Genomic DNA, 15,846 nt, shown 5'->3' with positions numbered 1-15,846 from the left:
CCTGAGGTATCTGTCCTTCTTTAAGCAACCACCAAGACATTTGGGTCAGGAACTCTATGGCATGCATTTTGGCAACTTGGAGAACCTGTTGATCTTGTTTGTGGTTTTCTATTAAACCTGGTAACTTCCAATTGCCAGATGAGTAATTTTGGGTAAATATTATCGCGTGTACAAAGATATACAACTCCAGTAGTGAGGGGCTTAAACTAACAAAGATATACTTTAAATAAACTTCTTAAATAAATGGAATTTTAAATTAAGTAGACTAAATGTTGATAGTTGAATATCCAACAAAGAAAATATTAACCATTGACTATTAACAATTGGGTATATTTAAATATTCTGAACATTTACTATCATATATGGTAAACTAGGGAAAAAAGAGCTATGCATGGAAATGAATTTGTTATTTGGATATGGTTAGGACAGCTTTGACAAAAACTAGAAGATGAACTAGGTCCTTTACAGAGTTGGTTTGGTAAATTTATGTTGATTTGCCTGTTTTTTTTATGACATTATGGCTTTAAGTGGTAAATATGCTGTTGTTAAAAAGGCAGTGATGGATTGTTTATTTTCATCATTAGGATTCAACCTACAGCCAGCAGTTAATTATCCCGAGTATAGGATTACCTTTAAAAACCAAAGTATTTGCAGCTGTGCAAGCCACTAATCTGGATGGCAGGTACTTTCAAACTCAATCTTTTGCTGGTTAAAACATCTGGCTGCCTAAAACCTCACGAATCAAAAAGTTAGCTCATTCATTTTTAATTTCAAAGATACTGTCATTGCCACGTCATCGAGGCATGCTGACGAACAGAAGTGACAAGTTATGAAGATTAAGGGTGATGCTCATTTTATGTCATTAATTGGAAAATGACTTTTTCCATAAAGAAGGAGGGGTAGTGACTGGAAGAGGGCATAAGAGATCTTCTGGGATACTAGAATGTTCTAATTTTTTCATCTGAAAATGGATCTATCAGATGCGGTCCTTTTATGGACACTTATGTTTTGTGCACTTTTCTATCTCTATGTTACTATTCAATAAACTTTTATTAAAAAGTCAAATAACTCCCTCTGTAAGAACCTGGGCCAAATTTATATAAAACAATTCCCAGCAACAACTCTGCAAAAAAAAATTCAATCTTCATGATACTTAGAAAGTTCAGAATGATCAATTGAAAGGGAATTTAAAAGCTAAAGATCCAGTCCTGCCCTATAAAAATGTGTAGCATGATATGACTTATTTTGGGTTTCTCACATATTATTACTTAAACTTCATATCCTAAAGAGATTAGTATACTCTGGAAATTTGGTTTTACTTTAATTTTCCCCTCTGTCTTCTTGGTATTTTTATTCTTGGATATATGTAATTTTAAAAATAGTCTTACTAAATGTAGAGTTCTCTTTTTCTTTGTACTGGCATTCAGTTCCCTTGGACTAGTAACTTTTATAACACCAGAGTTGGAATGGAGTGATATATTTTAAAAGGCACAACCAGGTCTCGTGGAGGAAGGCTGTTTCTTTGCCTTCTGGCTTTCCTCTACATACTTAACATGGTGTCTATACGGACTCCACCCCCACTGATTCTGGTATAAGTTAGAGTGTATAATTTATGCACCGAACTCCTTTGCTGAATGTGGTATTAGGATATACTTAGTCATCTGTTAGAGACAGTAACTCCTGGACACAAAAGGCCATTGTTCACAGTGAACTTAGAAGCATCTATGCAGTTCGCTTTTGGGTTTGTTTCCTCAGGCTTTTACCATCCTTTTGCCTGGTATGAAATTTGTGTATGTGTTCGTGTAGTACTGTATTTATTAGGCTCCATCTCATTTGATGTAGGATATCATCCTACTGCAGATTTGAAAATATATTTGAGTTTAGAATAATGCTTTAATAACTAAGAATCCTCTGCAAATAATTAATAATACTCGACTAGGTAAGATATCTGTCAATATTTTCTTGCCTTACATTAGTGCATAACAGTCAGGAGTTCTGACTCTAGGTCATGCTTGCCTCTTCCTGCAGATGGAATGTCCTAATGGATTATTGCTACACGACCCCGTCAGGGAACCCAGACGATGGTATTCGGTATGACCTCTTCCTTAGGTAGGTGTCTGACTGAGTCTCTCATTGACAGCAAAGGCCCAACCGTAGCTCACGCGAGTGGAAAACATGCATCAGCGAAACAAATTATAGAGTGCTTTTGTAGTATTTAAGTTTAAACTTTTACATTTTGAAATTTTAGTCCTCATAAAGCTGGAAGTACGAAAGTTGAGAACAGTTTTCAATGCAAAATGCGGATAAGGCTGTTGTTGAGTGAGAGTTGAAAGTAAGTCAGGTTTAGCAAAGATGTTTTATTCATGGTTAGGTCATGTGGGAATATTTCACTGTATTAGGAAAAGCATGGCGAGGCTATTACTGGCAATAAGAGAATGTCAATGGGAGGGTGCTATTTACCCACAGCTAGACTGTCAAACCGCATGTCAAAAGGAGAGTAAAGTTAAAGCAATGGTCTAGATAATTTAGATCCCAAAATGCTTTTTTCATTTATCAGTATTTAATACGGAAGTACGAAACGGCCTACCACTCCTTTTTTATCAGATCCATAAGTTCAGCTTCATTCCCCATAGACATTGATAGAGTGAATATAATCTACATTTGGGGAAAGGGAGCATGGACCATAAAAACATTCAATCATCTCAGTTCCCTCTCAGCATTTTTATCTGACAGTAGAACGGACTTGAGAGTCAAGCAATGGATTCTAATTGTGTTTATAAAATACAGTTGGCTCAGATCGCCGCTGCTTATTGACACGTGAGTGGAGTAATATGATGAGAAACCAAAAGAGTATGTTTTATTGGCTAGTCACTGCTTAGATGATGTTCAGAGGGTATGGTCTAACTGCTATTCACATCATATAGCTGGAAGTGTTAGCTTGGGCAAAATTTTGGGGAAATTTATCATAAGCCTTAAAATATTTCATATTCTGTGTTTACAAATTAGAGAGTATGTTCTAAAATATTTATAATTTTCTGGTCTACCAGTGCTATTTAAATAGTAAAACATAGGAACATACTCGATGTTCAGCAATAAAGAAACGACAGGTGAATTGTGGAGAATCACTAAAGTGAGAGCTCACAAAGGCACCCCGATCGTGTAATTATTTATTAAAAATTTAGAAAAAATGTTGATTCTCTTTTATTTCCTTTATTTCTGTTTTCTCAATGTTTCTATCCTTGAAAGTATATAATTCTTACAATTTAAATATATTAAATGTGAAGTGAAAAAATCAGTCTTTAATTGCATTTACAATTGACATCATTTATGTCACTATATATATGATAGAAAAGACTGTAAGGAGATACATTAAAATGTTCACACTGGTTATTTATGCATGTTAGAATTGTGGGAAATTTTGTTTTGAAAACTATCTTTTCCCAAAATGTCTATGTTAGTCAAAAATTGATAACGTGGATTACGATGATCAGACTCATACCTTGGTATAACTATGGCTTTAGCTCAGGCTTCAGTCTTTTCCGGTTTCTTGTGGAAACTAAAGAAGAGTGAACTTCACAGCTAAAAGAAGTCCCCCAAATGCCAGTTTGGTAAAACTGGGAGGAAAGAAAGCCCAAAGAAGTTCCAAGATATGTGTTAATGTTGATAAAAGCAGTTAAGATTAGGAGAGGATGGTGGAATGGACTCAAGGGTAAAGCTGAGAAACACGAAGCTGATACCCTCATGAGTATCTTCAGGGGAGAGAGCAGAGAAAACTTGTTACCCAATTACATAATTTTCAAAGAAAACTTGCTGGTCACTGTAAAACAGGAGGGAGCCCCTGAATTGGGGAAACCCTTGAGGAAGGGAATTAGGTTCCACATTGCCCTAGGGGTTTCTGAGAAAAACAGGTCTAGGAAACTCCAGCTCTTTCAGGTATGAATGGTAGACAAATGAGGGCATTTCTGGCAGTGTTCCTTCATACTACAAGAAAAATATGCAAAATGGCAGAAAAAAAATTTAAAGATGAATTAAAGTCACTGGGAAAATGTTGCCATGGAAGAGATAGATTTGTAATTGAACATTCCAACAATAATTTTGTTTCATAATTTAAAAAGTAATTAAAGTATAAAGATATAATTATAAGAACTCAGGCAAGAAATAATAGGTCAGTAAAAGGTAAGACAATAAGGATGTGAAAAGGGAATTGGAAGAATTTTAGATGAAATGGGAAAAACAGAATGTAATACAGAATGGAATAATTAAATGGTGTGCAAGGGAGAATAGACACAGCAGAAAGATACAGTGTGGGACAGAGAAGATAAAAATAAGAAATGCAATTAAAAAACCACATAGAAAGGAAAAAGATTAAAAAGGATTAGAGTAGAAGTGTAGAAATAAAAGGTGGCAAAAGGAATCCAATATCTGTATAATGTGCATAATCAGGTTCCCCCCAAAGAGACCAAAATAATAGAATGGAACAAATATTTAAAAATATAATCCAGAAACACTTTTCTAAATTAAAAGAAATTCATATGAACATAGTGAAAGGATGCCTTGGATAATACTAAAGCCTTCATAAAGTGGAAACTAGGGGAAGTATAAAAAGACATAGTCAGAAATAAAATAAAAATAAGATACTAATTACCCTCTCTCAGGAAACTTAGTTCTGGTGGCCAACAACTAAGTAAGGATATAGATTTAAATGACATAATAAATAAGTTATATATTGATAGCTAGCAATTTGAAACAATATTAGGAAACAGAAAGTGACCACCACTTGCAAGTTTAAAACTCTTAAATAACAATTGGGCCAGAAATGGAAATATGACTCAACATTTTGCAAAAAATAAAGAAAAAGTTAAGTTCTTTGAAAAAACATAAAAGAATCACAAGCTACTCTAATCAAGAAAAAAGTGATAAAGGACAAATCCATAAAAAACAACAACAAAACATGAGATGAGGAAGGTATGGCTCTACCAGATACTATAGTAATAAATTCTAAAATTATTTTTTTAAATGTGATACTATGCAAGAGTAGACACATGGACAAAAATTTGGAATAGTAAGCTGAGAAATAGATCCAAAACCTGTGGGAATATACTATATGGTAGACTGTGATAGCACAAACCAGTGGGATAAACAGAGATTTTTAAAATAGTGCTGGGTAATGGATATTATTTAAAAAATAGCCATGGATCTGTACTTCACTCAATACACCATAATAAACTTTACATAGATTATTAATTTAAGTGTAAAAACTACAACTTTAACTGTGATAGGAGAAAATATTCATATTAACATAAGAAATATTTTTAAAACTTTGGAGTAAAGAAAATCTGTCTTCAACCCAAATACTAGATGCCACAAAATAAAATATTGAAATACTAGATATCATCAAATAAAATATTCAAAATATCAAAATCAATTGTATGAGTGCCTATGCGTGGGCACACACTCACAGTGTGAGAAATGCCCAAAGCCGAAAAACAAAATAAAGCAATATGTAACTTATATAACAAGCAAGGATTCCACTCTCCCTGATGTGTAAACAACAAGTAAGAATCAGAGAGAAAAGGCCAATAATAGAAATATGAGCAAAGGACATAAACGGTATTCAAATTTAGAAACACCAAGTGTCCCTAGCCAGTGTGGCTCGATTTGGTGTTGTCCCACAAAGTGAAAGGTCTTCGGTTTCGTTTCCAGTCAGGACACACGCCTGGGCTGCGGGTTCAGTGCATATGAGAGGCAACCGGTGGATGTTTCTCTGCTCCCCTGTCTCCCCTCCTTCCCCTCTCTCTAAAGGAAAGTAAGAAGGAAAGACATACCAAGTGGCTTTAATGTGTATGAAAAGATGAACGTATTCATTTCTACTAGGAAAAATGTAAATTGAAATTATATAGGGATAGTTTATTTTTCCTATCAAACGGAACAATCCAAACTTTTCCCATAGGCTTTGTTAATGTAACTCTGGGATTTTTCATACATTCCTGAGGAAATGTAACAGTATTTATAGAGGGAAATGTGGCAAGCCCAGATATATTGTACAGATACCCTGCACATGTACAAAATGCTATATTATAAAGCTGCCTATTATTTACTTTGTAAATAGCAAAATCTTCAAGGGGACATGAATAGGGAACTAAATAAGCCAGCACATGTGCACAGTGGAATACTGTACGACTGTAGATAAACAATGAGGAGGTTCACTAAGCCTTGATATGGAAAGACTGCTTATGATGCACTGCTAAGTTTAAAAAAAGGCAAGACATAAAAATATATAGACTCTGCTACAGTTTGTTGGAAAAGGAAGGAACGATGAAAGTATATTGTCTGTGCTTCTATTTGCACATATCCTGGGAGGATGCAATGCAAGTGAGATCACTTCTGGCAGGTTTGTGTATGGATGCAAATGGTAGGGACCAGACCAAAGATGGGAGGAGACTTTTCACTATGTGTACTTAGAGTTTTTGGATGTTTACCATGTGAAATTACTTCTAAAGTTTGACAGTAATATTATAATCAGAAACGGATCTATTTATGTTTTATGATGTAGGTCATGTCTGTTGAGTTAGCTTATTCTCTTAATAAATGTCTATAACATGGCATGATTTTGTTAACTGTTAATGTAGTGGGGTACTCTTAATATTGCAGAAATTTTTTACAAGTCCACATGGGCTGGTAATTTCTATTAATATCCTGTTTTCACATTTCCTTAAAATGTAGCTGTGACAAAGATCCTCAGACCACTGTTATTGAAAATGGCAGAAGCCAGCAAGGCCGATTTTCCTTTGAAGTGTTCCGGTTTGTGAAGCACAAGAATCAGAAAATGTCCACCGTCTTCCTGCACTGCGTTACCAAGCTCTGCAGAGCTGATGACTGCCCTTTCCTTATGCCAGTATGTTTCTGAGCAACTTTATTCTAAATTGCCACATTGGTCTAAGCTGAAAGGTTATCAAATGCTAGACACTAATTTTATTGAGAGGGGAAATGCATCAGGTCAAACTGCTTGAAGTAGGATTTATGCATTCATTTAGCAAAGATGTACTGAATACCTACTTTGTGCCAAGCATTATATTGGGAATACAGAGATGCATGCATGAATTCTGAATTCAATTAACTTATCATTCAGAAGCAGGAAATAGTCATGAAATGAAACAAGACAAAAATGTTATGGCACAAAGGCAGACAGACACGGACTACAGGAAGACACAGTGTTCACTATTGTCAGAGAGATGAAGCAGGAGATATTGGGAGGGTGGGTGGAAGAGATGAACCTTGGGCGGTGCCTGGAGATGAACGAACCCCAAAGGCACAAAATCAAGATGTGGGAGACGTGAGAGACACCCCATGCCAAAGAACAGTCAGAGTGACAAGTGCATACAATGGAGTAACCAGGCAACTTCCAGTCCTTTAGCAAGGCTATGGAGCAGACTGGAAGGTGATGGGCAATCTGCGGACAGGACACAGCCAGCAACAGAAAGGGAGATTGAGGCCAGACGACCTGGGAATTCCCTGGATTAAAAATGAAAAGCTACGAAAAGTGTGGATGTGAAATGCCTAAAACCATCACATAGAATATAGATCTATTTACTAGTGAATAAAAATTATGTTTCTGACAGACCTGCTGTGCTCACACCAATAATAACCTAAGAAAAATGCAGGCATGTTTTTTAATTTGAAAGAACTTTAGTATGTTTATATTTATGTTCAAATCCATGCATTTCTTTATAGTTATTGATTAGTTTGGTCCTAACTAACTATGTCAGAAGGGGTTAAAAGGAGAGTCTACATTACCTTGGCTCTGTACTGACCAACATTTCGGGGAAAGATTTGTCCAAGTCTTGAGAGAAATAAAAGTTGAGAAGTTTGATAAACACAGCTCTTTTTCAGGAGAGCCACTGAGCTCCGTAAATTAATGAGGCGATGAACTACTATAACTGGAGGAAATGAGAAATGTGGACCAAGCCGGGATAAGTAACACTGTAGCAGTTATATGTAAAGTAATTAAATAAATGCGCACAATTAAGTGAATAAAATTAAACATGTGGTATCTCTTCCAAAAGAATCTGTTTTCCAAATGGCCATAAAGAAACCATTTTGTGGTAGGGTGGAATTTCATTTGTTCTCATTAACTCCTCAGACTTGCAGTCACAGAGAAAGGAGGGACGAGGGGAGGAGGACCACTTGGAGACCCCAGAGCACTTCTGGAAATGCCATCCTCTCGGCGGGGCCCATCATTACGCGGAGTGGTAAGAGTGCCCCTGATTTTGTGGGCCATAACAGACAGTTCCAAAATGGCTCGTTACTTGGCTTCTAAGGGGAACTCAAAGTGGTTCCTAAAGAGCTCTAATGAACTGTGAGACAAGATAAACTGCCAAACAATGCTAATTTCACAGTATTTTCCTGTTTACTCAACTTGGACAAAGGGCGATATCATCTATACCACATTTCCTTTTTTACACACACACACACACACACACACACACACACAAGTATTCTATCCTGGAAATTTTCATTTGCCTCTCTGGATCTAGTTTACAATACCTTTCCCTGACCTACTCCAGAAAATTGGTCTCTGAACTTGGTCCATGGGTGATCTTCCCATCTAGTTTCTGGCTGGTCTTGGCCAATAGGTGGCGCTGCCAGAGAATCGGAGTGTAGTTCCACAGAGCTGTTCTCTCAGTTCTGTGTATCCACCCCTCACCCATAGCTCCAGTAACTTTTCTTCCTTTTGTGAATCCCCTGTATTTCTATTAATAGTCCTATTATTCTCTTCTTAAATTGCCCAGTTTGAGCACCATTTGTTTCCTTCCAGGATCCTGAATATTACATAACCCCACCTAGTGTTCTCATCATACTCATGAATCTAATAGACATGTGTTTATACACATATATGAGTACCCATATGTACACAAATATTTGTGCATGCATGTATTCTCTCTCTCCCCCTGCGAAGTGAGATTGCTTTACATCAGCATGAACCCAGACATCCAAAATAAGGCAGACATGCAGTGTAAACAATATGAATTAAATGTTTAGAAAACCGGGTGACTCCAGCTTTTGTCTTAACAAATTTTGTGACTTGGGATTTTATTTCACTTCTCTGGGCAATATTTCTTAATTTTTTTAAATAAAGGTTTTGAAAAAATAAACTTAAAGATTCTTTCTAACTCTATAGTTCTAAATTTGTAAAAAACAAAATAAAACAAAACAAAAAAACCCAAACAAAACAAAATGCAATTCTGGTTTGAATTATATTCTAATAATTTTTCTCTATTTTATATTAGCCATAATCCTATTATGTTGCAATTAGATTATCTTAATCTTTTCTTTTATGCTTCCCACCCCACAGTGAAAAGAAAATTTTGCCAAAAATAGGCAATTAAGCCAAAAGTGATTTGGGCCTAAAAAATCCAGATAATTAATAGCTTTACTTACTCCTTTGTGTTTGTATAGACATAGCATTACTTAGAATCAAACTAATAGGCCTTTTAAATAATGCAGAAATCTATTAAATATCAAACTTCAAACTCAGTCCACACTCCTTGAGGGTGTGGTAGGTGTTTTGAGTGGTTTGAAAATGATTGGTTTGTGGATTATGAAAGGCCCAAATCTTATCTCTGTCCAGCTGCCTGATACAGCTGATGGAATCACACTGCAAGGAAAGTCAGCTCTGAGGCCAGTTATTAGGAATGCTTTGGGGTAGGCACAGTAAAGACATTTTGACTCCTATGGAGTGTATCTAGAGTCAGTTTGCTACAAGAAAAGAACCTTGAAAGTGACATTTCCCCATTCATGTTGGGTAGATAGCTTTTTCTCCTTATTAACCTCCTAGCCTCCTTCTTACCTGGACCAAATTGAATACATTTATTTATTATTTTTAATTTTTCAAATTTAAATGTTACACATTTTAAATAATTTGCTAGTGTAAGATAAGTTCTAAAAAGACCGAAATTACTAAGACCACCAACTACCAGTAAAAATTACCAAGTAGAAGTTTCTAATTCTGTTACAGCCAGCCAGCTGTCCAAGTTTGGGGGGTTCACCCATATCATATCCAGTCACCTGAACTATCTGTGTAAAACACCCAAGGAGCTAATGCTTCAATCACAATGCCCGAATGTCATGCCCGGATTTCTTCTTTTATAATTTTAACATGTTTCCACCTCAGAATGGTGGCATTTGTTTCCCAGCACACGAAGGCGGTCGCTTCGTCATCTCAGTCTCCCCCCTGGCAAGTCCTCCAAAGGATCATGTTGAAATCTTGCAGGTCCCCTGCAAGGGGGGATGAAATGAAGGTCCCCTTCATTCCTCACTCACTCTCTGTGGTTTAGTTCTCATAAGTAGATAAATGGATGTTCCTCATTTTTGGGGTGATCATGGTGGCCTCACTATGTAGAGAACCATACATGATGATATTTACATGAATACTATGATATCCATGCAAAAATAATATTTTAAATTCCATATAAAACAGAACTCAGAAGTCCAGCTGTATCCATCCACAGACAAACCCAATATAAACTTAATGTCCTGCTTAATGACCAAGGCTACCTTCTCTCCTTGGTTTCGCTCTGTTTTTACCTTAGGTCAGCTGGATTTATTTCTTCAGGCCCCATGGCTGACTTTCTATTGCGAAGTCCAATTGCAGGCTTGATTTGCTCTCTTCAGACCTTTCTGATACTTGGGATTTTGCTTTGTTAACTCGTTGAACCAGTCCTTTCACCTAGACATCTGGCTTAGGTCAAGTTAATAAGATGTTAAACCTCAGAAATCCTGTTTTTTATTTTATTTATTATTTCTAAAAGATTTTATTTACTTATTTTTAGACAGAGGCGAGGGGAAGGAGGAAGAGAAGGGAGAAACATCAATGTGTGGTTACCTCTTCATGTGCCTCCTACTGAGGACCTGGTCTGTAACCCAAGAATGTGCCCTGACTGGGAATCGAACCAGCGACTCTTTGGTTCACAGGGCAGTGTTCAATCCACTAAGCCGCACCAGCCTAGACCGAAATTTTGTTTTTTGTGTGTTTTAATAAGATCAACTCTATTCTGGATATTTTTACCCAACATTAGTAAATCATTTTGTAAGTTGATTTAAGAAAAATTTACATCCTTAAAATTCAAAATCCATAAAATTCCTTAAGTGTTCTTCTTTTATGCTCCCAAATACTAAAATAATTCAGTAAGGAAATGCTTATCATGAGGTACAATTACGGAAATTTAAATGTACTGTCACTGGAAAATAATGGTAACTAGTCATTTTTCTTAACATAAATTCCCATAAACAAGTTCAAGCCAAACTCTTGTTCGACTAGTATCATTGAGTTTTAGGGGTGGTTAATTCATCAAGGCATATTTATCTGGCCCCTACATAGGACAGGCGCTCTGGTAGGAACTTGGAGTTCAACAGGGAACAGGCCACAGGCTCAGAGTTCAAAGCAGAGGTAGACTATGAACAAACATAGCAAGGCAAAAAGTAAAAAGTTTAGGGCAAAGGTGGCAAACACAAGGCCTGAGGGCTGAACCCAGCCTTCCACCTTGTTTTATCCAGCTCAGCACCTTGTTTGTACCCAGCAGCAGCGCCAAGCTCTCACTTAACTGTTAAGTAGTTACATTTACACAGTCCTAAAATTACATTAGACCCTTTGAAGGCAACCGTGAGGCTGATGTGGCCCCCAGTGAAAATGATTTTGACACCCTGGTAGAAGGTCTAAACTTGAAATATGTGGTCCATTTACCACATAGGTAGTTGAACATTTGTAAAAAGTAGCTTATGCTAAGAAAGATAAAGACATTCATTTTGCATGTATCTTTGGACTAATGTTCATTCTCCCCTGGTTTATTTCAACTACTTACGTGAGAGAAGAGCAGAGGAGGAGAGTTTATCTGCCACTTCTGGCTCTCGGACAGCTGTGTGGTTTCTGCTACCACCTTTCTCCTCTGGTCCTCAGATAACTTTGTGCTTTTTTGAAGAACCCACCAGCTTTTGTATTCTAATCTGATGTAATTCCAGGAGATTTCTTTTGGCATGCATATCTATGTTAAGAACAAATGGATGTGAGAAAAAAAAAAAAAAAACAGAAGTGTGTGGTGCCAAAAATCTCTGGAAAATGTCCACCTCCCGTTTTTGGGCTTAACAAGTTTTGATTTTTTTTTAAAATTACAATGGTACTGATATCGAAGGACACCAGAAAAAGGCACCAGACAATGTTATTCCCTCCACCTTTATCCACCATCAAATACAATTCCCAACAATATTCCGGTATTACATGCTTGATTTCGGCCACCTGTCAAAGGTAGGATGGTTTCATTTTCAGGGTCCTGGAACCCGGAGCTGGTTTGGCTCATTCGGCATATTTGTCCCCACCCAGAGATTTTTTTTCACAACCAAGTTCTTGTGAGTGACACCCGGGATATGGTCCTTAGAGGAGTGTTGGTGATAATGTGGGAGAAGAGGCGAGATTCTGACCTCTGGTTCACCTCTGGGGGCAGAGAGAAGAGTAGGGGCACTTTGGGACACGTACATAGAAGGAAGGGGCTTTATTATTCCTTAATAGAAACATGTTTTAGAGCAAATAAGTGTGATTTACAAATGAAAAACAACTGTTAGAAAAGCATTTTAGAGTATTACACATTCTCCTCCGAGTTCCAGTGAGGCAGCTGGCCTTAGGAAAAGGCCACAAGGACCTTTTGGAGGAATTAATCACAGTTCCTTCATCCCCTCTCTTTCCAGGAGAAGAAAGTGTCTATAAAATGGTGTGGGCTAGAGGTTAGGATTTTCCTGAGGGTGCCTTACAAGGAAATTGGAGCTGTTTCTCTTTTAGCCCTGTAACAATGCACCGCCCCATTCTAAGGGTCCCGTGAGGGCGCTCGGTTGATTTCGGGCATCCTTTGGGGAGGAAATGAGAGGACCGCCGTTTCTGCCAGGACGCACATCTCCAAACAGAAACGGCGTCAGATGTTTCATAAATATCTCACCAAGTTCTTGCGTCAGTGGTTTCAAACACCAATCCTAGAGTTTTGTAGCTTGAGTTTTGTAGCATCTCTAGGGCTAAAAATATTTTTCAGACTTGGGTAATTTTTGTTATTTTAGAAGAAAGGTGCAGAAACTGAGCTTATATTTAAACATGTGTTTACTTTGTCGTGGAGGCTGTGACAGATGGAAGTTTCTTCATCTGTAAAATAGGGGTAGCAATCATATCTAAACCATATGACTATTATGAGAATTAAATGTGACAACACATGAAAAAGTACTTTGTAAACTGTATGGCGCTACATACATATTAATTGTCATAATATTTATACTCCAAAATCAGTCCACTGAACACATTTTATTGTTCCAATAACCAACACTCACTGATGCATACACATGTATTTAATGCAACTATGAAGTTCACTCATTGTACAAGCTCAAGGGTTAATTGTTACATGATTACAGAATGGGTAACAAAAATTGTGAAGCAAAGCAGATGTGTTCATTGCATCTATTATCATATTTGTTAGGGAAGAAGTGAACAAATCAACATCTTCAATATTTTACTTCTCAGAGGCAAATAAAACGACCGAAGCTCAGACATCACGTTTTCTTTTCATTTGGTTATTAAGTGTGAATTTATCTTCTTGGAACTTAACATGAAGTTTTTGTAGATTACAATGGGCAAATTGGCAACACTTAAAATAGAGTGGCACTAAATAATGAATATTTCTGTATAACAAAGTAACAAATGGCAGGGGATAGGGCTATAAAAATGTAATAACTGTTAACAATTACTGCCCCCACTAACATGAGTAAAGAGATAATGATGAAGCCCAGCTGGCAGAAAAGAATACAGCACAGTATATTTCACCATCATAACTGAGTGCCCAGGGCAGTGGCAGGGCGTGGGCTTGGGGAATAGATAGATCATGAAATTTCACACACGTAGAAGAGAAAATGGGAAAGCAGGATGGTTTTGGAGAATTTTTTATTATTGCTTCCCTCTAGGAAATTATGGGTGAAGGTGAGGAGGCACATTGGTAAAAGTAATTATAGAACTGTACTAAACATAGGTAAATATTTGGAGACACAGTTTGCTCTTCTTTTTCCCCCCCTTCCAGATGAGACTCCAACCAACAATTCACAGCTTGGTAAGATAAGTAACATATATTGAAACTAAAAGTATGATTTTTAAAAGATTTTATTTATTTATTTTTAGAGAGAGGGAAAGGGAGGGAGATAGAGAGGGAGAGAAACATCAATGTGCTCTTACCTCCAGTGCGTTCCCCACAGGGGACCTGACCCACAGCCCAGGCATGTGTCCCTGGGAATCGAACCAGCTACCTTTTGGTTCACAGGCCTGTGCTCAATCCACTGAGCTATCCCTGCCAGGGCTAAAAGTATGATTATTTTAAATTTTAAGTTTTTTTGTGATTAGTTGCAAATCTGTAATCAACTAAATACTTTGAACTCTGCTTTTACAAGTTTGTTATTATTTTTTAATAGCAGGTCATTTAAGATTTCTGAACTCATATGTGACCTGTTGGTCAATTTTTATAGAATTTTATAGATGACTATTTTGGGGGTGCCCAGGGGATACCAGGCTTCTAAACCATATAATGCTTTAGTCATTGGATTGAAATATGGTCAAACAGATTGTTGCATGATCCAGTGTCATGCCGATATTCTATAAGATACTGATGACAGAAGTCTTGCATGTATATACTGGGATACGGTAAGATGAGTCTGATATTGGGTCTTTCCTCCATGTTTGTTTTGTTACTTGCAGGTACTCCTAATGAACCTCCTTTCCAGCTGAATGCCATCACCAGCGCACTAATATCGGGAATGGTCATTCTGGGAGCCATGAGCTTTTCCCTTCTCCTGTGCTCACTGGCCCTTTTACGCAGGAAGGCGCCCACTAGTTTGGTGTTGAATGGCATACGGAACCCAGTCTGTGACTGACTGTTACAGGTCCTTGCGGAGAGAAGGCTCACTAACTATACCATGTGTAACTGCAGTGTTCCATCGGAATTGAACACCAGCCAGCCTTTGACATTTGTAGGTTTGGTAGGTTTCAAGTGTAGCTCTTCAGCAAAATGCTAGTGAAAAAATGTTGATGATATTGCTGTTGTCACTTATGAATGCAGTCAGCCATATTTGTATGGCACCAATGACTATGCTGGCAATAAATACACAATATTCAGGACTTAGATCTTATGGGATATCATATTTTATTGTATTTCAATTTTCTTTTAATTATTGGTTATAGAGATAAAAATAGGCTTAAAGAAAGTGAAATTTGTTAACATTTTTCCCTATGAGCATTACAAACCAGTGCAATGGCATTTACGTTTGCAGTACTAAAATTAACATTGCTTTTCATTTTGTTCCAGATAATTTCAGTCTGGGGATATGCTTTAATTGGTTTGGCAATTTAGACATCTGAGATTTAACTACTCATTCTATGACCTCCTGTATTTTTGGCTGATTTCCATGTCTGACGATATTTATTTTAAAAAAAACCTCTTGGGTAATATATCTTTTAAAAAATATTGAACTTGTTGGGGTGACACAGTTTAATGAAATTATATATGTTTCAGGGGTACAATAATACATTATCTGTATATTTTACCCCAACTGAAGTCTCTTTCTGTCACCATTTGTACCCCGTTTACCCTCTTTTACCTACCCTCACCCCCCTTTCCCTCTGGTAATCTCCATAACTGTTGTCTGTGTCCATGTTTTTTTTTTCTCTTTGATTAATCCCTTCACATTTTTCACCCAGCTGGGAGGAAATGTACTGGAGCGTCCATTTCTGAACAAACAGTAAAAATAGTTGTTAACCTTGGAAAGATACTAAGTGAC

The 15,846-nt window shown here is 37.1% G+C and overlaps 1 protein-coding gene across 1 annotated transcript in view; it reads left to right on the top strand.

Moving 5' to 3' along the window:
• The window catches only part of ZPLD1 (zona pellucida like domain containing 1), a 45,234-nt gene extending 29,680 nt beyond the window's left edge, over window positions 1–15,554 (top strand). Inside the window, exons 5-10 of the mRNA XM_037058903.1 lie at window positions 585–682; window positions 2,029–2,109; window positions 6,724–6,895; window positions 8,141–8,249; window positions 14,100–14,129; window positions 14,768–15,554. Coding sequence (XP_036914798.1) covers window positions 585–682; window positions 2,029–2,109; window positions 6,724–6,895; window positions 8,141–8,249; window positions 14,100–14,129; window positions 14,768–14,943 — 666 coding nt within the window. The 3' untranslated portion in view covers window positions 14,944–15,554. The remainder of the gene's footprint in view (window positions 1–584; window positions 683–2,028; window positions 2,110–6,723; window positions 6,896–8,140; window positions 8,250–14,099; window positions 14,130–14,767) is intronic.
• The last annotated feature ends 292 nt before the right edge of the window (window positions 15,555–15,846 follow it).

Source organism: Sturnira hondurensis, unplaced genomic scaffold (genome assembly GCF_014824575.4).
Source record: "Sturnira hondurensis isolate 20B ecotype Veracruz unplaced genomic scaffold, ASM1482457v3 Scaffold0010428, whole genome shotgun sequence".
Classification (NCBI taxonomy): Eukaryota; Metazoa; Chordata; class Mammalia; order Chiroptera; family Phyllostomidae; genus Sturnira; species Sturnira hondurensis.
Note: the sequence above shows the minus strand (reverse complement) of the source record. Positions and strands in the feature narration are given on the sequence as shown.